Raw genomic sequence first — 27,489 nt, forward strand, 5'->3', positions numbered from 1 at the left:
TGAAGAAAACAGTGACTCAGACACAGTTAGTTGTCTGAAGTAGGATTTGAACTCTGATCTTCCTGACTTCAAGTTCCAAGCCCTGTCTACTGGGCAAGGTAACTGCCTTGAAAGAAACTGGCCAACAGAAAAGCTTTTGATCTCCGTACTTAAGTTCTTAATCGCCATACTTTTATATTAAGTAATCATGGGCGTTTCTGGTTAAGCTAACACACTCAAGACAGTGAAAGCAAAAGAGTAATGATGAACTTCTCCTAACTGTATTTAAACTAGATCAATAAAAGTAGAATATTTAGTTAGAAGTGAATAAGGGCCAAACTCAACTCATCTTCCAATTGTATAATGAGAATAAGTTTAAGGACAATCAATGTCCTAGATCAAACTTGAAGAAAACAGAATGTCTTTGTCTTGCAGAAAAGCAGTCTTTCAGAGCTTACGTTAGTTCACCCTAATCTAACCTTTAAAAAGATACTATAGGTCTCTTGTATAGAATATCTGACATAAAGTTCACTATCTGTAACTGAAGAAGCAACTGTAACTGTAACTGAAGAAGCAGCAAGTTAAAAGCATTTCTAACAACCTGAATAAACTGAATCTCCCCCAAAAGAGTTTGAAAAAATTTGTCAATACTAATCCTGGCTGTGAAGTTGATAATATGCTTTCACTTCAGAAATAAGAAAACAGCAACTCTGAGCTGCTACCATATAAATAACATAGCATTTGCTTAAGGGCAAAATACTTTAAGAAGATAGGATGTGTCATAATTAACCAAATGTTAATGCTGATATACTATTCTTCACCCTAAATTTGTAATTCTGTAAGCTTTTTTTTTTACCTGATTTCAGATACAAGAACTTCATAATAGTCTCTAATGAACTTAAAATGAGTATTACAAAAGAGGGCAACTGGGAGGCTAACAGTAGGTATAAGCAAGATACATTATGTGTGTATGAAATAACATTCTTATATACCATATGTGTGTATACATACATACACATACACACACATATTAAATAAGGGATTCTGAAGACCAGGAGCAAAGGATGTCATTGAGAAAACATATAATTAGAAGAGAAGATGGGCTGGTCCCAGACACAGACAAGGAATAACAGGTGGACAGCCTGAGTGCTCCATTGTTACTCTGAAGATGTTAGCAGAAATCAAGAAAGGCCTCCAGCATTGTGGGTGGATTCCATGATGAACTTATAGATGGGTCACAGACAAGTCACACAAGATGGGTTGAAATCTGTATCACTAGAGAGAAAATCTAAATTGATGAGATCATAGCTCTATTTAAGTATTTTCATTATAGGCAGCATGCTAAAGTTCAGATGTATCTTCTCAATTAGCCTGATTAACAATAAATCATAAGATCTATGTTAATTTTTCTTAATTTAGAAATGCTTTAAAAAGAAGTAACGGAAATCTAGGATTCAGTATGTTTTAATACATGCAAAAGAGACCACCTAAATCTGTGACTGGTACAATCAATATTTTATCTTTAGAGATTTTCTACCAGCGGTTTGTAAAACCCAATTACCTTTTTTCATCATCTTTTATCCAAATAAATAAATCATGTTATATAGGATATGATAAAAATGGAATTGAAAAATAAATTAGTTCTTACAAAAATGTCAATTTGATTACTCTCTAGGCTCTAAACAACTCTGATATAACCAGCTGTCACTCAAAATATCTCTTTTACTAATATATCTCAATCTTTCCAAAATGTGCTCCTTTCACATGATACAGTAAGTAGTAGTTCAGTCTCTAGGCTCTATTAGTTCCTAAAAAATGGAGACTCTCAGTTATGTCAATTTAAAAAAAGGAAAATGAATTCAATCAAGACCACCTTAATTCAGAAGACTGCTTCTATTAAGCAGCTATATCAACTATCTGTGGTCATACCAGCTTTCAGGGAAATAAAATGCTGACCTGGCGTAAATAGCTCTATATTCCATTACCAATCACTAGAAATCACCTCTACCAGAGAACAGCAAACATCAACCATAAAGGAACTAAGCATAACCTAGCCCATTCATTGAATTCAAATACTATTTTAAAATAACTATAAACCAGTTCTGTATTAGATGTGTTGCACCAAATGTATGTAAATGAAATTTCAATATTTTAAATTGTTTTCCCACTGATTTATATGATAATTTCAGAAATCCTTTAACTTTATTTATGGCTTATTTTCAGCCTGTATTTTCTTAACATTTTAATTTTAAACTTAAAAATATCTTGTCAAAGAGTTTATGATCCAAAAATACTTAACATGATATATATAACTGTTCGAATGCAGGATTCTTACTGTGGGGTCCATAAACTTGTTTTTTGTTTTAAATTTGACAACTATTACTATATAATGAGTTCCCATTGTAATCTTATGGCTCTTATTTTGTACATTTAAAAACATTATTCTGAGAAAGCATTAGGCTGCCAAAGGGATCCATGACACAAAAAAGGTCAGAAATCTCACTTTTAAAAGAAGTATACAGGAAATGTCTTCATGTAATAAAAATAATCACCTCCTCATCTATCACCTTAAAAAGTCATGCTTGTTAGTCAAAATTATAGATAAGTTAGGCACTTTGGAGAGCAAAGTGATTTTTTGAATTTCAGAGTCTACATAATTGATTAAGTTCTAAATTCATTAAAGGCCCAAATGGCAGAATAAAAGCAACTCGATTATATAGCATTTTATAGTTTACATAGCATTTTCCACATAATAACCTTGAGAAGGAGAAAATACAATTATCTCACCATTCACCTTTTTATAGATAAGGAAACTGGGCCTCAGAGAGAGGTTAAATGATTTAGTTACTACAGTCACACAGCTAATAAAGTAAGCTCCGAATCAGTACTTAAACCAAGATCTTTTGACTCCAAATACAGTGCTCTTTTCACCACACCATCTCTCAAGCATAACTAATACTGAATTAAAACATGTAAACAACATGGGGGGGGGCATTAAATGTGAATTGGTTTCTTAACTACTTTGCCAAAATTCAAAATAAGTTTATTTACTATGAGAGTAGATAAATTCTTTATGACAAGTTCTCCATGACAGCTCATATAAAGATCACCAGAACAAGAAACAGCAAACACACAGGTATCATATAACTAACATTTTTAAAGTTTACCAGTGGTTAGAAGTGCAGCATTATCTTTCAGTGGCTGCTGAAACACTACATGATTTACCAAAACAAAAGGTAAAGAACTAGTGATTTATCTCACAAGATAAAATAAGACAAAAGAATAAAGACAGCAAAGCTTACTGTATAGAGGAACTTTAGCATAAGGCATTATGAGTTCAAGTCCTGCCTCTGATGCTTACTATCTGTGCGGGCCTGGGCAAGTTACAATCTATCCTGCTATCTTCCCATTCTATGTACTCTTCAATCTCTCCCTAAGTACTTAAGAAATCTCTTAGATCAACCAATCCCATTAGACGTCTGGCATCCTCAGCCAACTTTAGGTGGCCTTTACTTCCTCTCTTCTCACTCTCTTTTTTTTTCTTTTTCTTTTTTGACCAGGCAACGGGGTTAAGTGACTTGCCCAGGGTCACACAGCTAGTAACTGTTATGTGTCTGAGGCCAGATTTAGGTCCTCTTGAATCCAGGGCTGGTGCTCTATTCACTGTGCTACCTAGCTGACCCCTCTCTTCTCACTCTCTTACAGACTCTCTGCAATCTGACTTTGGACTTCCTCATTAAAAAGCACCCTCTGCAAACATCAATGACTTCTTAATTGTTAGATCTAATGAATGGCATTTTCTCCGTCTTCATCCTTCTTGACTTTTATGCAGTCTTTGACACTGTCAATCACTATCTCTATTTTGGGTTCTCATAACTATTCTCTATTTGTTTTCCTCGTGTTCGTCTACTCTTCAGGTTCCTTTGCTGGATACCTTTTTTCCATGTCATGTGTACAACTGCAAATTTTCCCAAAGCCCTTGTCGTAGAACCTTTTCTCTGTTTATGCTATCTTGCTTGGGGACCTCATCAGCCCTAATAAGTTTAATTATCTTCTCTATGTTATATGATTCTCAGATCTATATATCCAACCCTGGTCTCTCTCCTGACCTATGATTCCCCATCACTAAACTGCCTTTTAGACATTTCAAACTGGATGTCCATATACCATAAGCATCTCAAGTGCAACATTGTCAAAACAGAACTTGTTATCTTATCCACCAAGCCCTCTCCTCTAATCAATTTTCTGATGACTGTTGAGGGCACCACTATCCCTCCCAGTCACCTAGGGTCACAACTTCACTGTCATCCCAGACTCCTCACTCTCATGCACCCCCAACACAGCCAAAATATTGTCAAACCTTGTTTCTACCTTGTATATGTCTTGTATATCTCTTGTATATGTCCCTTTCTCTCTATTCCCCATAAGGGAAAGGAGCTTACATTCTAATGTCTTGCTTGTGTTTGTATCCTAAGTTCTTAGCACGATGCCTGGCATCTTGTAAGTACTTAACAAATGCTCTATCATGTATCTATCTGTCTTTCTATCTCTCTGTCTACCACCTATCTACCTACCTACCCATTTATCTATCTACCTACCCATCTATCCACCCATTTATCTATCTTTGTCTATCTATCTATCCATCTATATACCTATCTATCTATCTATCTATCTATCTATCTATCTATCTATCTATCTTACTCCCTTCACAGCCTGCCCCCTCCTTACATCTTACTCTCCACCATACACAATCAAGAGCTACTGGCCTGCTTGCTGTTCCTCAAGGGCCACTCCATCTCCCCACTCTGTGCCTCTGAATTGTCTGTTCCCTATGCCTGGAAGGCTCTCCCTCTTCATCTCTGTTTCTTAGCTTCTCTGACTTCCTTCAAGACTCAGCTAAAATCTCAACTTCTATAGGTGGCTTTCCCAGCTTACCCACTTCTAGCTCCTTCTATGTGAAAGATCTTGACCCAATCCAGGGAAGTTATGAAGAGACAAATTTAGACTTGATGTAAGGAAAAACCTCCTAATGATTACAGCAATCCAACTTCCAGACCTGAAATTATTATAATTATTATAAAGCAGTAATTAAATTATAGATTACAGAGCAGTAATTAGCTATTTGAAACTTGTTTAAAAATAGGAAAAAAGTGTCACTAGAAGAGACTAGATAATGTAGAAATTAAATACAACCCAATTCAAGGACCCAGGGTTTGCTAAACCTAACATGAATTACTTTAGGAAGAACTCACTATTTGACAAAAACTTCTAGGGAAACTGAAAAGCAGTTTAGTAGGAATTAGGTTTAGACCAACATCATAAACCATACCAAAAATTCATGCATGACCTAAATATAAAAAGTCTTACAACTTTAAAAAAGTAAAAGACAACAAAATTAATATTCACAGTTAAGACAAGGAAAAAAAATTCTTAAACAACAGAGAATATCATAATAGAAAAGACAATATTGATTACATAAAACTGAAAAACTTCTGCAGTAACAAAATCAATGCAATTAGGATAAAAAGAGAAAGCATCCATTGGGGGGAAAATCATTGCATCAAATATGTCTGATATCGAAGATACATAGGTAATGAACATAAATATATAAAATTGAAAGCCATTCTCCAATGGATAAGTACTTAAAGGATATAAATAAATAGCTCTCAAAAGAACTGCAAATTATTAGTAACCATATGAACAACTACTCCAAATTACTAATAATAAGAGAAACTAAAATCAAAACAGTTCTTAGATTTTACCTCATACCCATTAAATTAAGAGAAATGATAAAAGATCAGAATAATTAAAAATAAAGAAGCTATGGAAAGACTAGAGCTATGAATTAGTCCACCTTTTTGGAAAGCAATTTGGAATTATGCTAAGTAAATGAATATAACATCCATACTTTTTCACTCAAGAGAACACTGTCAGTCAAATAACCCAAGGAAATTAAAGTCAAAAACACTAAAAATATTTGGAGCAGCACCTACCATGGTAGCAAAGAACTGGGAATAAAGTAGATGCCCATCAACTTGGAAACAGAAAAGCAAATTGTGGTATATGAATTTAATGGGATATTATTTTGCCATAAGAAACAAGTATGAAGAATTCAGAGAAGCATGGGAAGACTTTATGAAGACACATAATAAACACAATAAGGAAAACATTTACACTGACTACACTATATATGTAAAAAGATTTAAAAAAAAACAAAATAGAAACTAATGTCATGCAATTTGGCCTCAAAAAAGAGCTGAGAAAATGTATCCTGCCTCCTTCTTCATAGATGTGGAGGATTATGGGTTTAGAATATTACATATAATGTCAGCCAAGTTCTTCTCTTTTTAAAAGGTCATTGTTATAAGGCTGTCAGGCTGGACACTTGCTTTACTCTGTCTTTTTGTGGGTTCTGCTACTTTAGAATTTGTTTAGAGCCTTTTTTTTTTATAGGTATTTGGAGGGGTTTGGGGGGAGAGCTCAAGCAAGTCACTGTTTGCTTGGCGCCATCTTGGCTCTGCCCTTCAGTCTTTGTTATAAGGGATGGCTTACTGGATGAAGGGGGAGGGAAGTATTCAGAAATAATGTGATGTAAAAATATGACATCAATACAAATAAGAAAAACTAACTCAGGGTTAAACTTCAAAAAATTGGAGCTATCCAATAGTCAAATCAATTGCCTCAAGAGAGTTTGGGCTTCCTTCTCACTAGAGGTCTTAAAGATAATATATCTTTTTTTGTTTAAAAGATAATATATCTTAAAGATACTTTTTCAGGTATATTGGAGATGGAATTACTGTTGAAGTAGGAGTTGGGCTAGGTGGTTTCTGAGATCCCTTTCAACTCAGAGATTCTGTGGAGTCTAGGTATCATGGAAAAGAGACTATAAAACAGTTAATATATTTCCTGGATAAAGAGCAGACTGTACAATTGTATTTTGGGCTATCAAACTTCCAAGACTGATATAAAGGACTTTTATTTTCTGGTACCTACCTCAGTATGTCTTCTACCTGCCAATATTCCCAACAAGTTTTAAGTACTATTTTAATACAATTAATTACAAGAGTATGTGGCTAAAAACCCCATAAAAACAATTGCTGCAAGAGGTCCCAAAAGTAGTTTAGGCAGGTTATTGTGCACATTACGTGCTGAAGCAATGGAAAATTATGGACTCGAGAAAGTTGTAGGGTTTGTGGTTTTAGGAATTTTTTGTCTTTTGTAGACCCAAGTCTTTCTCATTTCAAAGATAGCCTTCATCACGGCAGCCAAAACACTGGTACCCAGGCTTACATAAACTATTTCCAGATGAAATCCCTTCTCCACTCACCACAAATTTAAATTTTAGCACAACAGCTTAGAAGGCTTTTTGCTTTCTTGACTCAAAGAATAGCTGAAAAAAATTAAATGATTATACCATCATATGTCCCAAAGAACCTATAAGCACTTTTTTAGATTGTCTTTAATGAGTAAAACTTCTACCTTCTCACCTTAATCATTTCACTGAAATCATGCATACTCTAGAAGAAAAAAAACACAAAAAACCAAAAACAGTTTTTGTACTTCTCTGAGAACAAAGCATTGCAAATAGTGGAAAAGTATAATTAGAAGGAAATTAGCTAATTAATTAGGGTATAAAGCATTCTGTAAGCTTTGAATAAAGTGATTATGGTTTTTCCTAGATTAAACTATAAATAAAGCACACACTCTCTCTAAAAATATTATTATAGGTTCTTTATCCATGTTAGCTTGAGAATGAGCTCAAGATGCTCTGAACAATGAACACTTAAGAAGACTGCCTCTAAAAATGATTAGTTATTCAAAAGGCAGTCTTACCTTTAATATGGCATCACAAAACAAACCCAGACAACAGAATTATATTAAGTCTATACTTCCAAATGTTGGTCTAAATGTCTACTTTGACCCCCAAGCCCAAATTTCAGAAACTGTCTCTTTACCCTTCATTAGCTGCAAAGTAAAAAGGATCTACAAAGGTAGAGCTATTTGCACTATATTTACAGCTATTTTTTTCCCCCAAAGGACATTGAGGAACAGAATTTTTATATAGGGTCAGACTTGTGGACCCAGGTGTTCTCTCTCAGAACTAATGGAAAATTACTCTAAGGCAGGGTTCCTAGCCTTTTTTTGTGTCACAGAATCCTTTGTCATTCTGGTGAAGTCTAATACTCATAGTTTATACCTACATTTAAAAATGGAGAAAATGCTAAATTTCAGTTTGAGGTCAGTAAAAATAAATATGTAATTTTTTCCCCATCCAAGTTCACAGCCCTCCTGAAACCTACAAATAAAACCAAGTCCTTGAGAGAGAGGTGATCCATGGAACACAGATTAAGAACCCCTGTTCCTAAGGATGGAATTCTCCTCTACATCATCAACTCCAGTGGGTTTCAAGATATACTTCATTAGTTTTCCATAGTAATTTATCTAAACTCTTCTTGAACTTGTTCCCTTAGGAAGTTATACAGATGGAAATGATCAGATTCCATAAGTTTATTATCCAGGATATATAGGGCTTCCTTCATAACAAAATCCACTTCTTTCAGTATGGTTTTGCTAAACTGTTTCTTGCTTAACTGCCTTGCATTATGGATGCATACATCTTTTCTCCCTTACTAAGTTAACAATATTGAAATTGCTTGATGGTCAATCAGCTTGCCTCAAGTCTCTCCCTAATCCAATCCATCTTCCTTTTAGCTACTAATATGATTTTCCTAAAGTACAGGTCCAAACATGTCACCCCCCTTCCAAACTCAAAAAACACTAGTAGCTCTCTATTAGCTCCAGAATCAAATACAAAAACTTCTTTTGGCATTCAAATCCCTTAATTACCTAGCCCACTCCTACCTTTCTAGCATAATACCTTACGACCCCCCCACATATTCTTTGATCCACCTATACTTGCCTCCTTGCTGTTGTACAAACATGACTCGCCAACTCTTGGCTCTCGGCATTTTCTCTGGATGTCCTCCATGCTTGGAATGCTCTTCCTCATCATCTCGGCCCTATTGCCTTCTCTGGATTCCTTTAATTCCCAACTAAAATCCCATCTTCTAGAGAAGCGACTTTCCCAATCACACTTAATCCTTGTGCCTTCCTCTGTTAACTATTTCCTACTTGTTTTGTACATTGCATTTTTGCATATTTTTTGTTATTATTGTCATTTCCCTCATTAGGTTGTGAGCAACTTGAGGTCAGAGATTGTGTTTTGCCTCTTTGTATCCTAGCACTTGGTACAGTGCCTAATAAATAGCATTAGCACAATGTCACACATAGAAAGTACTCAATAAATATTTATAGACTTACTGTGGGGGTAAGAAAACATACCAACTCTGCAAATCACAGGATATCAAAAATAAAACTCTCAAGCACCAGCTGACAATCCACTTATTTCATGTGATCCTAAATAATGTCTATATCAGAAGAATTTGATACTCCCTAGTTCACTAAAACAGAGTTCACCTCTTTGTTGTTAGTGAATTCCTACTTTCCTCCTCCAGTGCCCATCTTCAATCCCCATTTTAATCTAACTAGCAGAGTTAACTAAAACGAACCCTTTTCAAGCAACTTAAGCTAAAACAATACATGTCCATATATAATTCTAAATGAAATATGAAGTAGAAACTTTCAATATATAACTAAAGTGGAACTTTACTGACACAATGTCATTAACCAGTGAATTAAAAAGAATGGTGAAATGAAGTCCTGAGAGCTGGGTTCTAGTCTCACATCAGCCACTTCCTTGACAAATTACAATACTCCTAAGTCTTATTTCCTCCAACTATAAAAGTAAAGGTGTTGTACCAAATTATCATTAATATTCTTTCCATTTATAAAATTCTACAATTTTTACCCTGACAGAAGCCAAAGGTGATCAAGTTATTAATTTATTTCTAATGTAATGGTTCTCATCTAGTATAGTAGGACCACAGAATATTAGACAGGAAGGGTCTCTTACAAGATGAACTAATGTAAACCTCTTGTTATAAGACTAGATAAACCAGGCCAGTTTGGCACCTAACACCTTTTCTTTCCCTCAACAACTTCTCAGTTTTAATCTCAGCCCCTATCTAAATATAGGAAAGAATCATATCAGAGCAATTTCCGATAACAGCAGACATTTTTTGTAGTGGTTAATTTATAAAGCATCTTCTTCAAAACCCTCTAGAGTAACGCAACCATGTTACAGAAGAGGAAACTCCTGAGTATGAGAGAGGTTAAGTGACTAACCTGTAGTCATATTACTTACTATTAGGAGTCAAACTCAGGTTCCCTAGGACCCTAGTCTAGTAATTTTTCCACTTTCCCAAGAAAATGAAACAACCAATAGTAAAGGCCAAATACATATTCAGAGTAAACACACAAAATAGATAGTATCAGAAGAAACTTTAGTGCTAAAGAAGAAAACTGGTCTTTAGGCCCTGAGTACACATAGCCCTCAATTGACAAAAAGATCAGTTGTTTGGAACCCAGACCTTATTTTTCACAGAAACAATGTTATACATGGTTTTTCAGTTCAGGCCACAAAGTCTATTTTACATGTAACATAATTAATGTAGATAAGCACTTATAACAATGTTTCAATGAGAAAATGTATTAAAATATCCCATTTAGTAGGCCAGGAAGATTTCTCCTACTGCAAAAGCCTGGCTCTGGGATTTGGGATTATTACTTCCTCCGCATATTTCCTACCTCACCCCATCCAACACCCTACAACAAGGGAGCCCAGGGCTAGGGGCTATACAGGTACATGGGTGATGGTCTATCAGAATAAGGATAATAGAGGAGGCAAAATGGCTAGACGTATAGATTGAAATGTGAGTCTTCTTCCTTCCCAAGATTTATCTTTCCTTTCTACTGAGGATCTTAGATTGGCCCAGTACCACCTGGCAATTTCCACTGGGGTTCCTTTCCCCTGAGCAGGCCACTATAGACAGAACAATCAAACAACTTTATTCTTATCCTCAGTCTAAAGCAAGAAAGAGATTAAAAGCCCTTCACAGATATTTTAGGGGATTTTACTGCTAGAAAAGACAAAGAAATAGTAATGACCGAAGGTATAAAATTTCCTTCCTTCTACGTTCTTTTTTTCCCTTAGACCTTGTAGAGAAAGATAAAGGCCTAGGAGTGAATAATGGTGGCTTCTGGGTATGGAGTGCAAAAGGAAGAAGTCAAACAGATTAACCTGGGCATCCGGTTGAAAATATTGTGAGATAGTTGAGATAAAAAGCAAGATGGGGCTACAAGAGATCTTCAAAGTTATAAAGCAGGAGTAGGAAGGAAGAGAAACAACTGAAGATTTTATACCTCAAGCTAAGTCAGGTAGAAGACAAAAGCAGGGTCTACAGTGTGAAGAAAGAAAGGCATAATAGGAAAGGAAGGAAAAACTAAGCAATGGAGGCTAGAAGGAAAGGAGGCGGGTGAGGATTCTTTTTTTTTTTCAGGGTTCTTGCTAATAGGCCACCCAGCTGGGACGACTATCTGTATGTAAGGGGTGGCTGCCCATCGTTTTTTAGTAATGTCCACACAAGCAGGCAATAGAAGGAAAAAGATAATCCCAAACCACAACTCTTAGTTAACTTCTTAGCTCTCAAAAAACAACTTACGAGTAAATCTGTCAAACATTAAACATTAGAATAGAAAATTTGGGGGTTTTTTTCTTATTTTCATCTATAACTTTGTTTTTACTCCTCCAAAAAAATCAAGTTGCCTCTTCAGGTCCCCAACAATCTCAAATCCCTCTACTTTTTGGAAAGAATCACTTAGTTGCTTTTGATCAAGAGACCCAGTCAACAATGGAATACAATTCTAAGGTTCAAATTTCCACACTTGGACTAGCAACAAAAATATTTTATAAGTTCAAGCCTCTCATTAAAAAAAAAAAAGAAGCCACTTGGTATAAGGAATCTTCCCAACAAATATACTTTTAGGTTCTTTTTTGTGTCAGTATATTATCATCATTTTGGGTTAGAAATATACAAGGAAAAGTCTATTTCATGTCAGGTTTGTTTAGAACGAATAAAAATAAATAGCTTCATAGGGTCCTCAGCCAATAGAGAAACTGGAGCTTGTTACAAAGAAAGGCAATAGAACAAAAGTTTAGTCAAAGAAAAATTAACTATAAGTGCAGTCAAGTCTCTGTTCAGCACAATGATACAGTGGAAAGAACTCTGGACTTGGAGTCAGGAGAAATCTGGAATCTAAATCCAAATTATGATCCTTATTATTTCTGTGGTCTTATACATCATGTTATCTTGCTTTTTTCATCTAAATTAGGAAAATGGGCATAAAAACACTTGTACTACCTACCTCAGAGGGCTAAGGGTCAAGTGTAAATATACATAAAGCTTTTCCCAGATTTTCATGTGCTATATAAATATGAATGGGGTTTTTTTTTATTCATGATGGCAGTGTCACAGTAGATTATTTAAAACAAAATAATCCAAAAATAAGTTGTACTTTGCTGTGGAGTACAGCATATTATTTCCCGGCAGCTTATTATTTGTATATTAATATTTTGGTTCAGCTAAGATTAAAATTACCTTGTATTTCCTGAAAACGTGCTGACCAGACAGTAAGGGAAGATGGCCCAAGACCATCCTGCGCCCACTGGAGGGATACTACATGGTATTAAAAACTGACCACAGAATCTACAAACAGATAATTCACAGACAGGGGACCATATAATAAATGTGCTCAATAAAATTTTAGATTGCATCTCAAAAATATTTTATATAGGGAGAAATTACAAAATGGAAAATATATTTGAAAAACTGGGAAACCAGGTTTTATTAAGAGTGCTGGTACACACAACCTGAACAGGACAGCTTCCATGTAACTGCTCCTTTTCTATTTTTTAATCAATTACTGGGAATTTTCAAAGTCAAAATTTTTAAAGAATGTTTACTGACTATTTGCTAATATGCCCAGCAGTATTACTCTGCACTGAATGAGATACAAAGAAAACTAACAATGGAAAACATTTGATCATGGAAATTTAGATATTATTAATTTCCTGTGCAGTTAGGTTATATTCACTTTTATCAACCCAACATTTTAAAAGACTTCTCAATACAGAAATGTCTACCATGAAGCTGGAGGTGAACTATATATGCATGTATAATTGAAACTTAGCACAGAAGTCTTCAACAAATAAATGAAACTTTAATCACGTATGTGTGATAAATTTGACCTAAATTTTTGTTGACTGTATTTTTAATAACATGCAATTATAATTTTACTTTCCTTAGCCTCTCTCTCTCTTTTTTAACCATACAGAGAGAAAAAACAAATCCTGTTTGTAAAGAAGACCTTATTACCCAATAAATTATATGTGGCCAAAAAGGTCTCAAAAAAATCTTTTTTTGTTTTACCTGAGTAATTTAAGGAAACTGTAGTGTAGTGTAAGATGACCAAAAAGTAAGAATCTCTGTACTTAGTCATAATTGTTTGTATACAATAGTATCATAAAAGTTTTAATCATGTATAGGCTCAAATGCCCATCATACCCTACTAGAACATTAAGAGCCATAAACTGCAAGATGTCAGAACCCCAAGACTAAGCAGCAAATGAGTATATAACATGTTACACATTACCCAGGTAAGCACCTAATCTCCTAACACAGTAATGTTTGGTGTATGCTGGAAGATGGGATTCTTTGCAGACCAGAAGGAATCAGAAATAAGCAGGACAATTTTGAAAGTTTGAATTACAAAAGCTCTGTATAATGAAATTGGCAGTTTTGTGTCCAGTCCTCTCCTATTTTATACTGTCTATGAACATACTCGTTTTAGTTGATGTTTGTTAAATTCAGAATAAAAAATAACAAAACTTGAAAATAAAAATGGTTCCTGCAATCAAAACACCTAAGGTCAGTCAGTAAATCGAGTTTTATTAAGAACTCACACTGTTTTAAGCATATGAATATAGAGACAAAAACAACCACTTCCTTCAAAGGGTTTACATGCTAACAGAGAAGGCAGAATGTGTCTAAATAGGTACATACAAGACACATAGAGATTAAATGAAAGGTAACCTTAGAGGGGAAACTGCTAGCTCCTAAAGGGAATGGGGAAAGCTCCCTCGGAAGGTGACCTTTGAGCAAAATCTTAAAGGAAGCAAAGGGTTCTAAGAGGTGAAGGTGAAGAAGAACACGCTAAGCATGAGGGACAGCCATGAAAAGGCATGGGAAAGGAAGATGGGAGTTCTGTGTTCAAGGAACCACAAACATTTCAATATTGCCAGGTCAGAAATCTCCTATGGCCAATAGCTAAGAGAAGCTTACTTGTCACTTGGGCTGACTACAGACATAATAAAGAGAGGTTTGGTCTGGGAGCCTCCCAAACAAGGAGAGGACCTATCTCCATAGTTCCTCACTGAAATTTTGGAAAGCTTACTATGGGACTCGGGAGTTGCCTCCTCATTTTTGCCTCAAGAATCTCTGGCTGTCTTGAAGGCTCAGCTCAAATGTCTCCTATGACAGCAAGCCTTTCCTAAGCTTTCTCATTCACTCTCTCCCTCCTCAATTAATCTCTCTCTCACACATTTTACATGCTGTTATCTCCCAATAGAATATAAGCTCTAAAACCCAGGAATTACTTTTTGTCTTCGTATGCCCAGCATTTATATAGTGCCACACAGAGGCTGCTTAATAAATGCTAATTAGATTGGTTTAGTTATGTTCTTAAATGCCGTACAGCCCCAACAATACCCTGAACCAGATTACTACTTAGGAAGGGCAGGGAGGACAAACCCTGAGGCAGGCTGGAATGTAGCGGTCCAAACTGCAAATAGAAATGATCTATCAGCCAATGCAATGGCTCAGATGCTCTCCATCTGGGAATCCCAAGAGGAATATTTCCTGTTACAACCTAATTTTGAGGGGATTCTGAATAAGGTGATATGATAAATCATTTGAAATACCCTGATGACCACCCAAAAAAGCCATAAAATAGATCACAAAGGGAACCCACTGAAGTCTTTCCTTATATGATCTATGTCCACATATCTCTAAATTGAAGCCTTACCAGATAGCTGATTTGATCTTTTATTGGATATGAATAAGTAGGATGTAACGAAGACACAAAGTTAACAACTCTCACTTTTATTAACACTTACCAATTTTCTCTCTCTCTTTTTTTTTTTGTTAGTTTTAAATATGACTTCAGAACAAGCTATTATTTTAACTCGGGGCAGCGAGGTGGCACAGTGGATAAAGTTCTGGGCCTGGAATCAAGAAGACTGATCTTCCTTAGTTCAAATATGGCCTCAGACACCTGTGTGACCCTGGGAAAGTCACTTATCCCTGTTTGCCTTAGTTTCCTCATCTGTAAAATGAACTGGAGAATGAAATGACAAACCACTGCAATATTTTTTGCCAAGAAAACCCTACGTAGGGTCACAAAGAGTCAAACACAACTGAAAAGACTGAACATTGTAACTTTATCAGGCATATAATCTGTGGTACACATCTATTGTCAAGAGAGCACCACACTAACAAAATATAGTACTTTGCCTCAAGTAGTCCTTTAAAAAATTTCAAATCTGAAGTGAAGCCATTCTTTTCTACAGTAAAACATCTATTTACCAGAACCCAAGTAACAGGAATACAGAAATGGTCAAATTAGTGTTTTACCAGCTCCTAATTCCACTTTTAAAAGAAAAAAATTGTTTTAAAGCTCATCTCATGCTAGGAATTTTAAACTAATAAAATTGTGCAAAGTTATGTGTTGGAGTCAATAAGTATTCAATCTAAATAAGCATACTTTCTATAAAGAAGATCCCAAACCAACCCCTCCATTCTACTAAATTATAACTATTACTTTGAGTCAGGAAGACCTGAGTTCAAAATCAGCCTCAGACACTTAGTAGCTATGTGACCCTGAGCAAGTCACTTAACCTCCATTTGCCTAAATGCACTAGAGGAGGAGATGGCAAACCACTCAAGTACCTTTGCCAAGAAAATCCCATGGACAATATGGTCCATGGGGTCACAAAGAGTCTGACCCACTGAACAACATAAAACTGCATTATTTATGGGTAGATGAGGTGGAATAGAAAGACTGCTAGATTTGGAATCAGATGACCTGAGTTCAAATCCCAACTGCGCCACTTACTACTCTTGTGTGACAAGTCATTTTACCTCTGTAGAACTGTTCCCTCATGGATAAAATAAGGGAGTGGACAGTATCTAAGATCCTTTCTAGCTTCGAATCTATGATTGATGGAAAGACCAATACATTTTTTTAAATCACAAAAGGGTTGCAACAAAAGAGATTTCTGTTTAATCTTCAGTTAACCAAAATATATATTCTCTGCCTCTTGGTGAAGTTTTACTAGGAAACATCATTTTTACAGTAAAATCCCAGATAATCCAGCATCCTCAGGGAATGATTCAGCTAAAATCAACACCAAAAGTAGTTTTCTAAATGGCTAGGGTTAACCTTTTAAATTTTAATTCTTTTATAAGAAGCTTTATAAAATTTCTAACTACTTCTCTACCTTTTTAAACAAAATATGCTAAACATAATTTAAACTTTGCTTACTATAACACAGGCCATCATTATTTATTATACTGTGCTATAGTGATAATGCAAATGGATGCATGAGACATTAAGTCTTACCTTGCTTTTCTAATACCGCACATGGCAAATGTCCTTTTTCTTCTATTCAAACACTCTATTCCCCAGATTGCTAAACTGTACTGGCTTTTCAATACTCCCTACTGGTCACAGGGGCTGAGATACAAATACTATGCACAGAAAACTATCCCCAAATTCCAGAGCATATCCATCTTATCTCTTTAAAAGGTATAACAAAGATTCTTAACCTTTTTGTGTCAAGGAGCCCTTTGGCAGTCTGGTTAAACCTATGGGCTTTTCTTGGAATGTTTTTAAACGTACAAAATATACTGGATTACAAAGGAAACCAATTATATTGAAATAAGCATCCAAATAGTTTTAAACAAGTTAATGTACTCTGGGTTTTATATATAGCAGTACTGACAAATGTTTGCTCCTCCAGACCACATAACTGTCCAACAGAACAAATAACGGATAATAATCTGTCACTTGTTGATAATTCTCTTCCCAGCTAGAGTACCCTAGGATTTGCTGCCCCTACTACAACTTTAATTACTAACACTACCTCTCTTCATCTTGCCACTTTCTTTGTTCTTGTGTTTCTTTTTGCTCTCCAATGAAAAGGCTGGCTTGTTTATAGTCTACCAATCTCAATTCTGCACCATAATTCAACCAGAATACTAAAGGTATAATCTTTCAGTCTTCTCTTCAATTCTTTTTGGCTGTGTCCATTTGTTGCTATGTATTCAGGAATTACTTCTTCCCTGCCCCAAGAAGTTTTCTTCCTCCAATTACTTCTAAGATCCAAAGTTGTTCTACAGGACTGGGCTCTGGACAGCCAGTGCTCTTCTGGGTCAAAAGTTGAACTGAATTGTGGAACAGTTTTGAACACATTATATAATGTGGTAACCCTATCATGTTTCGTGAAAAGCTCAACACCATTTGCTTCTGTGGATTTATTAAGCACTACTAAATGCATTTAAATGTAAATGTTAAGTTGGAGCATATCCAGCAGCAGAAAGCTTGTGTGTTCCAGTGATACCTCTGCAATGTCAAAGTTCTACAGGAAGCCACGAGCATTCTGTATGAAACTCTGTGGAGGATCCATGGATGGGCATTGACAAACATCATACAGAGGAGATAAAGTGAAGGTTGGAACCAATGGAGAGAGCACTCTCCAACTATCTTAACTTAACAGATCGACAATATCCAAAAAATTAATATAAATGACAAGCTGAAATGATAAGGGGAATTCATTCCACTGCTGGTCTTATTGCTGGCTTCCAAACTTCAAGCCCATGTCTCAGCTGCTGTCTCATACTCTAACACTGCTCAGCCCCTGGGGCCTTCTCACCCTGAAACATTCAATTTTCTCTGGGGCCTTTTCAACCTGAATATCCCTCTGTGAAGCTTGCCCCCGGACCCATTGTTAAGTTTCTCCTGAAGCCTCCATTTTGTGGAGAGACCCAGGTCAACTTTCATTCCCCTCTTAGCCCCCTTTCCTGACTTCCAGACTTCGAAACCTTGCCCACCCCAAGACTCTTCACCCTCTACCTCCTTTTCAGGTTCTTTTTGTGTGCTACCTTCCTCCACTAGAATGTAAGCTCCTTGAGGGGAGGGACTGTCTTTCTTTTTCTTTGTATCTACTGTGTCTAGCACAACACCTGGCACACAGTAAACATTTAACAAATACATGTTTCGTTCCTTCTTTTCTTCCTCCTTCTCTTATTCCCTTCTACCCTCTAAAATAGTATTGTATAAAGACTGATTGAAGGAACCAGAGAAGATAATACATGAGATGGACATCATAATTGCCTTCAAATATCTGAAGGCATTTTGAAGATAGATTTTACTTGTCCAATGTGGCAAAAGAGGGTAGAACTAGACCAATGGTTCAAAGCTCGACAGAAGCATTTTTCAGTTCAATGAATAAATAATGATGCCCCAACAACAAAAGCCATTCAAAAATGGAATGAGTTACCTCCTTCTGGAACTGTGCAAAGACTGGATGGCTGTTTTTCAGGAACACCATATCCCATAGTAGATACACCTCTAGTTAGACTGGATAAAGTGCTAAATAAACATGAACTACTATTAAAAGCTTAGAAAGGACAATATACATACATACACATATACATATATTATTGAGTTACATATGTATGTGTATATATGTAAACATATAATCTTACCTGCACCAACCATTACAGTTTACTATGTTGCTTCTCCAAAATGGAATGCATTCAGAGCAGTTCAACCAGGATGGTATCAGGATTTAAAATCATGGGACAAAGGAAAGGTTGCAGAATTAAGGTTGTTTAGCCAAGAAAAGAGAAGGCTTACGTCCAGAAGAGTAGTCTTTAGTTACCTGAAGGGCTATCACATAGAAGGAAAATTAAATTAATTCTGTGTGGATTGTTAATCCATTTTTTAGTCAAGCAAAGTGAGGCTCAGAAAGGTTAAATGACTTTTCTATAACACAGCTAATAAGTGTTATGGGAAGATTTTATAACCCAGGTCTCTCCTGATTCCAAATCCAATGAAGTCTCCATTGCCTTGGAAGACATCTGGATAACCTGTTAGAATCATGATTAAGAAGTAATGATTCTATAACTGATCTCATGATTTCTAACAAAGACCCCCATGCCTTCTGACTATTCAATGTAATTATAGCACTAGAAACATAAAAATATGACTATCAATAAATTAAAAATCTCTATTTCTACCTTCAAACAATAACTTAAAGCATCACTGGTTCATGAAGCCAGAGATGAAATTATGACTCCCTACTAAATATCAAAATGTGGGAAAAACAAAGTAAAATCTTCACCTCTGTAATCTCCTTCTAAGTACCCTTCTCTAGTTTAAATCAAAAGGTCTATGTAGGTTACTCTCGGTAATGGACTTGATGCTCCACTTAATGATACCTACTGTAAAGGGTTGTTGTGATGCTCAAATGAAATAAGGTATAAAAAAGTCTTTGCAAATTTTAAACCCATTATATAAATGGCAGTTGTTATCAAATTCTCTCTTAATAATGTGGCACCTGGAGCTTAACACAAACTCTAGGGAGGGTTTGACTAGCATAGCATCCAATAAGACCATAACCTTCTTTTTCTGGATAATATATTTATATTGAAGCATACTAAGATTGTATTACTTTCTTGAGCAGTCATACCATAATTGAAATTCATATTCAACTTATAATTAATTAAAATCCTTAAGTCTTTTCCACATAAATTTCCATTAAGTTAGGTCACTTCCATGCTATAACCGATGAAACTGTTTCATGAAAGAGCAAGGTTTTACATTTATTTTATTTTGTTTTTTTAATTTTTAGGCAATTGGGGTTAAGTGACTTGCCCAGGGTCACACAGCTAGTGTCAAGTGTTTGGTCTGAGGCTGGATTTGAACTCAGGTCCTCCTGACTCAGGGCCGGTGCTCTCTCCACTGCGCCACCTAGCTGCCCCCAAGGTTTCACATTTAGCACCATCAAATTTCATCTTGATTGCTTCAGTTTACCTATCAAGATATTTAAATCCTGATGCTGTTGTTACTCAACAAATTAGCTATCACTCTAAGCTTTAAGTCATTCAGAAATATTAATACAGCATTTATGTAACATATATCTAGAAATTGCTGATTAAAAATGTTATCGAACAGTACATTGCTGAGGTCTGAGGCCTATGGTCTTTGGTTATACACCTCCCTCAGGCTGAAAATCAACATCTTGTTCAACAAGCTATATGGATCTGCCAAACCATTCAGTCTATAATTGTAAAAGGGTCTGCACTTTTTTGAAATATAAGCTATGTCTACAGCATTCCCTTGATCTATGATGCTAGTAAAGCCACTCCCCTTTTTCCCTGTCTCATGCCCAACCCCCTGGACAAAATAATATTAGCATGGTTTGACACGGTTTTAGGAAGTTAGCACTGACACATGGTACAATGGAAAGAGTGCTGGATTTAGCCAAAGGATCCAGGTTTGAATTCTGGATTTGCCACTTACTATATGTGTGACCCTGGGCAAGTTACTTAAACTCTTTAAGCCTCGCTTTTCTCATCTGTAATATAAGGTGGCTGAAATCAATGACCTCCAAGGTCCCTTCCAACTATAATTCTATGATCTTCCTTTTCCAAGATATAGCCATCTAATAATCCATTCTGGAAATTCACTGGGATTAACACCAGGCAAAGAAATCATAGTTTCCATAATTCCCCTTTTCTGGTTTTATAAAACTAAGGTCACATCTGTCTGCTTCCAGCCCTTTACCTATAGCATGACTTAATAGGGACTAAATAGACCAAAAAGCATTTAAATTAGGTAGATGCTCTGTTATTGTCTTCTCTTCTATCTGCGATGAAAATATATGACCCATGAGAGAGGTGAAAGACTCTTAAGACTACAGTCCCTTCCATTTATGAGCTTATGATTAGCTTATCAAATTAATCCATTATTACTTTGGAATGTGTAGAAAGCCTGGCTTGAGGCACAGAAGGCATGAGGTAGATGAAGAAGGTGTCCTCAGCAGATCATGGGATCTTTATCAACGGACATCTTTAAGCAGAGGCTGGATGCCACTTGTCAGGGTGGCACAGAGGGAGACTCCTATGTGATCTCTGAGGTCCCTCTCCACACAAGTGATTCTGTGACATAGGACAGGTAAATTTCAGTGGCATGAAAAGCTGGCAAAGTATGGGATTCTGTTCAAGACAAGGTATCCTGGGGATACACTCAGCAGGTGGCTCAGAGACTACATAAGGTTGGATTAGACCAAAGGTTTCAAACTCGTGCAGCTTCCAAATGTTTAACAAAATAAAGATAAAATACAACATAGATAACGTGGTTTTCTAAGTCCACAGGCAGGCCACAGAGATCAGTTTCTATTTGAGTTTGACACAACTGGTTTAGACTACAGGGTGAAGATGCTTGATATACAAGGAGAAGGTGTAAATTCGGAGGAATACTTAAGTGTCAGAGGTCAATCCTTGACCAAGTCTTTTAAATTACATAATCTCCTTAGTTATACCTTCCTATTCCATAGTACCTATTCAAGAATCAGGAACCTATGAATATTCTATAGATAGCACACCAATATAGCAATGTTTCCTAAGTGTAGCAGGGGCAACTGGCCTATAATAGTTATTTAGGATAAAAAGAAGCTAAGTGACTTACCTGCCTGTGGCCCAAGGTCTTCTTCAACCCAAGTTCAGCATGCTATCCACTAGACCATTGCCTCTTTCTACATATCTATAAATTTTAACTGAATAAAATATCACAAAGTCTAAGGAGAGCCACCTGGCTGACCCTGTTTCAGTCAACTTAAAAAGACCTAATAGTCACTTGTGGCCTTAGTGTCCTAGTGAACATTAGTATAATGTTTGTTATTTTACTCTTAAACCTGGCACATAAGTGCTTTTAAAATGCTTGATTGCTTGTTTTTAGAAAAAGAGCAAATGAAATAACACATATCTAAAGAGATGTAGGGAAGTTCCCTATCCTCCCCTTAAAACTTAAGGAGATTCTTGGGAATTACCTTCTATCCTCTGATTTATCTGTTTCAAAACTAAATAATCTCCCATCAACCCCAGTTTCATTCTTTATTTCTAGCTAGTAGATTTTCCCCCCTTCTGTTAAAGTTTTAAAATCTTGTTTCAATACATTTAAAGTTAAAATAATTAAAGCATCTAAACAAAGGCTGGGCTTTTTTTTTTAAAGTAGGCAGAAGACCAATACAGAAATGCAAATTCAAAATCAATGTATAAATAGTTCTTGCTGAGACCATTATAGCTTTGTCTCTACTGAACAGCATAATTACACACATTAGAAAAGCTACAATTACCAAAAGATCGAAGTCTAAAAAGCCATAGTCACACTACAAAGAACTTTTTTGCCAAAAAAAGGTGTTACTCTTGACTGTACCATTATTAAGAGAAAATACTGTATTTCACCAAGTTTGAACATTTCTCCAAAGGAAAAGTGCACTGAGCATAAAAAACTGCTTTGGCAAAATTAAATAAGTTAACAAGAAGTTTGACTAAACAAAGTAAACTACAACTGTTAACTCATACTCTCAAATGAGGGCACAATCCAAAATAATTGTATTTGGAGATTTAAGGTGGTCACCACATTAATTTTTAAATCATCTTTCATGACAAAGTTGTAAAAACATCTGATTTTTGTGGCAAAGTGCAGTAGTTACTTCAAGGCTGTGAGTACTGCTAAAGGTACAGAGAGGCATATGAAAAATTATTAATGTTCAATTTTCATGGGTCAGTAAGTGGTCTCATTCATTTCATCAGGGGCACTGACTACGAATCCCTAAAGGTGACTGTGCTATGCTATTTGTTGTTGTTGTATCCAACTCTTCATAACCCCACTTGTCTTTTTTTTTTTAAAGCAAAAAATGCTGGAGAGGTTTGCCACTTCCTTCTCCAGCTCACATTACAAAAGAGGAAACTGAGGAAAACAGGGTTAGGTGACTTGCCCAGGGTCACACAGCTTGTAAGTGTAGATAGAGGCTTGGCTGGCTTTGAACTCAGGTCTTCCTGATTCCAGGCTCAGGCTCTATCCACAGTGCCACCTAGCTATCACTGCTTGCTGGTAGGAAGAGATGCTTTATGGATTGATCTTTGGTTACCCTTCTTTAATTGTTTGGCCCACCACTTTGGAATTAGAATGGTCAAATCCATCTGGCTTTGGCCAGGCTAGATTCTACTCCAAAAGGGTATTTCAAACTTCCATAAACTAGTATCAAAATTCCCACCTTTACTACAACAATGTTTAGAACCAATGCAATTACATGTGAAGAACAAGAGATAGGATTATAGCTTTAAAGATTAGTAATTTTGGTTTGGTGATATGTTTTGTTGTTTTTTACTCAAGTCTTATTATATACCGCTATTTTTGTTGACCCACTGACTAAAGAATTGTTCATATCAAAAAAACAGAAGCAATCTAAATTTATTCCACATTTCTGAGAAACAAATTCAGATTAAATACAAAATTCTGGTTTTATCCGTATGTCCCTGGGGTTAAAGCAAATTATTTAGTCAAAGGTGAATTCTGAATTCTTTGAAGTTACTAAATATAAACTATGCAACCACCACACCCACAAAGGCAACATCTAGAGTGAAAGGTTGATCCGTTCTCCCACCTGTAGTGATAATTTGAAAAAAAAAATCAGAAGGCATGATTGACATTATTTTCACAGTTCTTAACTGACCACATTAAATTAAAAATATTTAGGGAGCCACTTGAGTATCACTGAAATGAAGGAAGAAAAACATAATCACAAATTATTGATAAAAAGGGAAAAAGTATTTTTCAAGAAAACACTGAGAAACTGAATTTTACTTAAGTTTATTCTCACTAGCAAAAATAATCTTAACTGTTAGAAAACATCAATCTGCAAAAGTCAATATTTAGACAAAGCTGGCAATCTTACTTTCAGAGCAATCAAGAATGGTAACTCCCCCAAAGCTACAGATGCTGCAACGTCACGCCACAACTGGCTCAAACAATCCCATTTCCACCTAAAGTTAGTTTAAGCTACTTCATATACCAACTATGCCTGAAGTTACTAAAAATAGTAACAATGGCACAGATCTGTAAGGAGCTAATATAATTATTTGAAAATGCATAACATTCACTTTTGCTTTAAAAATGCCTTAATCAACATCTAGGAAAGAGATTATGTTAAAAATATGAGGACTACTTTAAAAGCTTAGTAATGCCAGATTCTTCCCAAACATAGTTGCTTCAAAAGAAAAATCAAGTGAATGATATAATTTATCTATAGAAAAGCCATTAAGACAAATTTTAATTCTTTCCTTAATTCAATACAGCACTCATTATCGATACTTTCATAATGCACATCTTGAGTTTAAGCAATCGGCTCGAATAAACTTTAATTTTTAATAACTCGATTTACTTTGATAGGAAATAAAATAAAAATAAGCTACAGCTAACAGTGGGATGACATCTGGCCCTGCAGTGAAACAGTTAACATTCAACTGCGCTGATCTGCACTTCTGATCCATTACATTTCTCACAAGCTGCGCTACAATGAGCTGAGCAAGTATCAACTGTAATATGATCCCACAGTTTACGGAAAAAATAACTGCACATACCAAGCATGCACATTTAATAAAATCTTTTTTTTTAAATAGAAACATAACCGATAAACACAATTTAAGGCATATTTTACTTTTGGTTTAACTTTAAATCTGCAATGCCTTTGCTTTCCCTCACCCTTTCAAATAAAACAAGACCAAAAAAAAAAAAAAGCCAGCAGCCCTACTGCAGGGAAAAGAGGCTTGAAAAACAACTTTGATTGGCACTTGGCCTGACCCACAGAGGAAGAAAAACAGTTTTTGGACAAAGAGCGCAAATATTTGAGCTTGCTTACTTACATGGTTTTTTAATATTTACAAGAACAATCCCAGCGCAAAATGCATTTAGAGAAATTGACTAAAAACGGTCCTGCATTCCTCCTACTTGGTCTTTCGGTCCTGATGCATTTGCACAGCTCAGCAATTTTAATTCATTTACACTGGACAAACAGAAGCAGCTCAACTAATGTTTCTACTTAATCAAATGTAGAAATTGGTTGGGAGGAAGAAGTATAAACTGATTATAATATTACCCAGTGGGGTTTTTCAAAGCTGAAGTCTGATTAAAAGCCCTTTCATTCCAAAGGAGCACTTCCCCCCTCCCCACCAAGGGTTTGTTTTTTTCTTTCCTTTCAAGTAGAAAATAGATTAAGCCAGATATACTAAACAATACTGGAGCGAACTTTCTATCAATCACTCAAGGAGGGTGGGTACAGGCTGATTAATCCAGGAACACCAGGAAAATACTTTTGAAAGAAGTGGGGTTCGATAAAATGGGGGAGGGTAGGCATCTCTTCCTCAGTCTCCCCGAGGGAAATATTGATTAGCATTTTCCCATAGGCATAAAGTTCGAGTTGCTTTTTTCAGTTATTTCAGGCACAGCCGGCACAGAAGAATAAAAACGACAGGACTGGAAAAAGGGGTTGGGGGGGGAGAAGACATGGATGGTGGCAGTGTGCAAAAGATGGAACCAACCCACATAGGAAGCTTACCAGGTTCTTTAGGTAAAACGGCCGGTCTTTTAAAGATTTTATACAGACCAATATGCATATTAATAAAAAATTGCAGAGGGAGGTGGATTAAGTTGCAAGGGCTAACAGAAACAGGTCCCTCCTTCATTCTCCCAGCGCCACACACACAAAAAAGAATGGTAATGAGGACAGTAGAAAAGAAAGCAAAATCAGCCAAAACACACACACACACACACACACACACACACACACACAGTGTGCAGATAGAAAAAGCGCCACCACCACCCCCCCCCCCGCCCCGACGTCCCTGGAGCAGACGGGCGCCCCTGGAGCCTAGGGACGCTACAAGCTCCGGTCTCTCCAACCTCGTTACAAGGTGGCCTTTCCCCGGGGAAGGGAGAGGGACGATGTCCGGGGTACGGGGTTCCCGTACCTTCCGCAGCACTTTCCGGCAGTTGGTGCAGAGCAGGTAGTCGGCGGCGGAGGTGGCAGGCGTGCTGCTGCTGCTCCGGTTCATCCTGACCGAAGGGCACCGGGAGGGAGAGGGCGGGGGCCGGGACCGGAATATGGGGGGGACCGCGGAGGGGTAGAGCCCCCGTGAAGCGCTCGGTCACCACCACCGCAGGACCCGCCGCCGCACACTGCCCACCCCCGGCCTCCGACTCCTACTCCTGCAGGGGGGGGGAAGGGGCGGGATCGTCGGGCTCTGGACGGTACCGGGACTGGACGACGGAGGACCCGGAGCAGGGAGAGGAGGCAGCGGCTGCAGCCGGTGATCGAGGAGGAGAAGGAGACGACAGCGGCAGCGGCAGCAGCAGCGGCAGCAACGACGGACAACTACGGCGGCGGCGGCTGCTGCTCCTCACCGGCCCGAGGTTCCACCCGCCCCCATCCTCCTCCAGCCCCCCGCCCCCTCCCCCCTACCAGGCTAAAGACGAACCGCCGCCGCCACCGCCGCTGCTGCTGCTGCCGCCGCCGCCGCAGCAGCAACTCCGAACGGCCCCGCCCCCCTTCTCCCCACCACCTTCGCCACCTCCACTCTCTCCTGGAACCGCCCCCTCCGGCCAATCCGAGGGCCCCGGCCACGCCCACTAGGCTCTCGCCCTCAACCAATGACCGCCGCCCGAGGCTGGGGGAAGCGCGGACCAATCGCCGGGGCCGAAGTCGCCTTGAATCTCCGGGCAAGTTGAGTTTATCTCTGAGGCCCGAGCTGTAGGGAGATGGCGGGTTAGTGGAAGGGAATGAGCGCAGCATGAACTTCTTAGCCAATAGAGAGGAAGAGTGTCGTGTATGCAAATTAGCTTCCAGGTAGCCCTGCCCCCTTCTTCGAGGCCGGGCCCGCCCCTTTTTCTCTTCCCCTGCAGACAAGGAGAAGAGAGTGAGATAAATAGCTGGAGGCGAGAGAACTAGAGCGGGTCTGAGATTGAGCTAAATGTTTTCTGTGCTCTTGGGGGGAGGCGGGGTTAAGCCTCTGCTGCCAACGGTTCAGTGGTTAGGGTTTATCTTAGCTGAGGCAAGGGAAAGCAAAACCTTATACAGAAGACCTTGCAGCCCCGTCACACCTTGCATCTGAGGATCCCAAAGAACTTTATGCATCATTTATCATTAACCTTATTTTATGAAGGACCAAATGAGGCATGGGGTAAAGGGGGGAACATTTTCAGTGAACGGTAACCAGTCAAAGCAAAAGCCAACACTTAGTTTAGCAGTTTCCTCCTCGTTCTTAGAGCATTCATTCTTCCATTCTCATCAATGAGAAAGAAGAGGAGAGTGCATTTATTTGGGGGACTGAAAGGGGCCACATCTGCCATCTTACCAGAACTCTTCGA

At 37.4% G+C, this 27,489-nt stretch overlaps 1 protein-coding gene across 1 annotated transcript in view; it reads right to left on the reverse strand.

The window, feature by feature from the left end:
• Positions 1-26,296, reverse strand: part of SESN3 (sestrin 3) — an 85,222-nt gene extending 58,926 nt beyond the window's left edge. The window contains exon 1 of the mRNA XM_021000605.2: positions 26,094-26,296. Within this exon, the coding sequence (XP_020856264.1) occupies positions 26,094-26,177 (84 nt within the window). The 5' untranslated portion in view covers positions 26,178-26,296. The remainder of the gene's footprint in view (positions 1-26,093) is intronic.
• Between the last annotated feature and the right edge of the window lie 1,193 nt (positions 26,297-27,489).

This window comes from Phascolarctos cinereus, unplaced genomic scaffold (assembly GCF_003287225.1).
Source record: "Phascolarctos cinereus isolate Bilbo 61053 unplaced genomic scaffold, phaCin_HiC Scaffold_726;HRSCAF=1367, whole genome shotgun sequence".
NCBI classification, from domain to species: Eukaryota; Metazoa; Chordata; class Mammalia; order Diprotodontia; family Phascolarctidae; genus Phascolarctos; species Phascolarctos cinereus.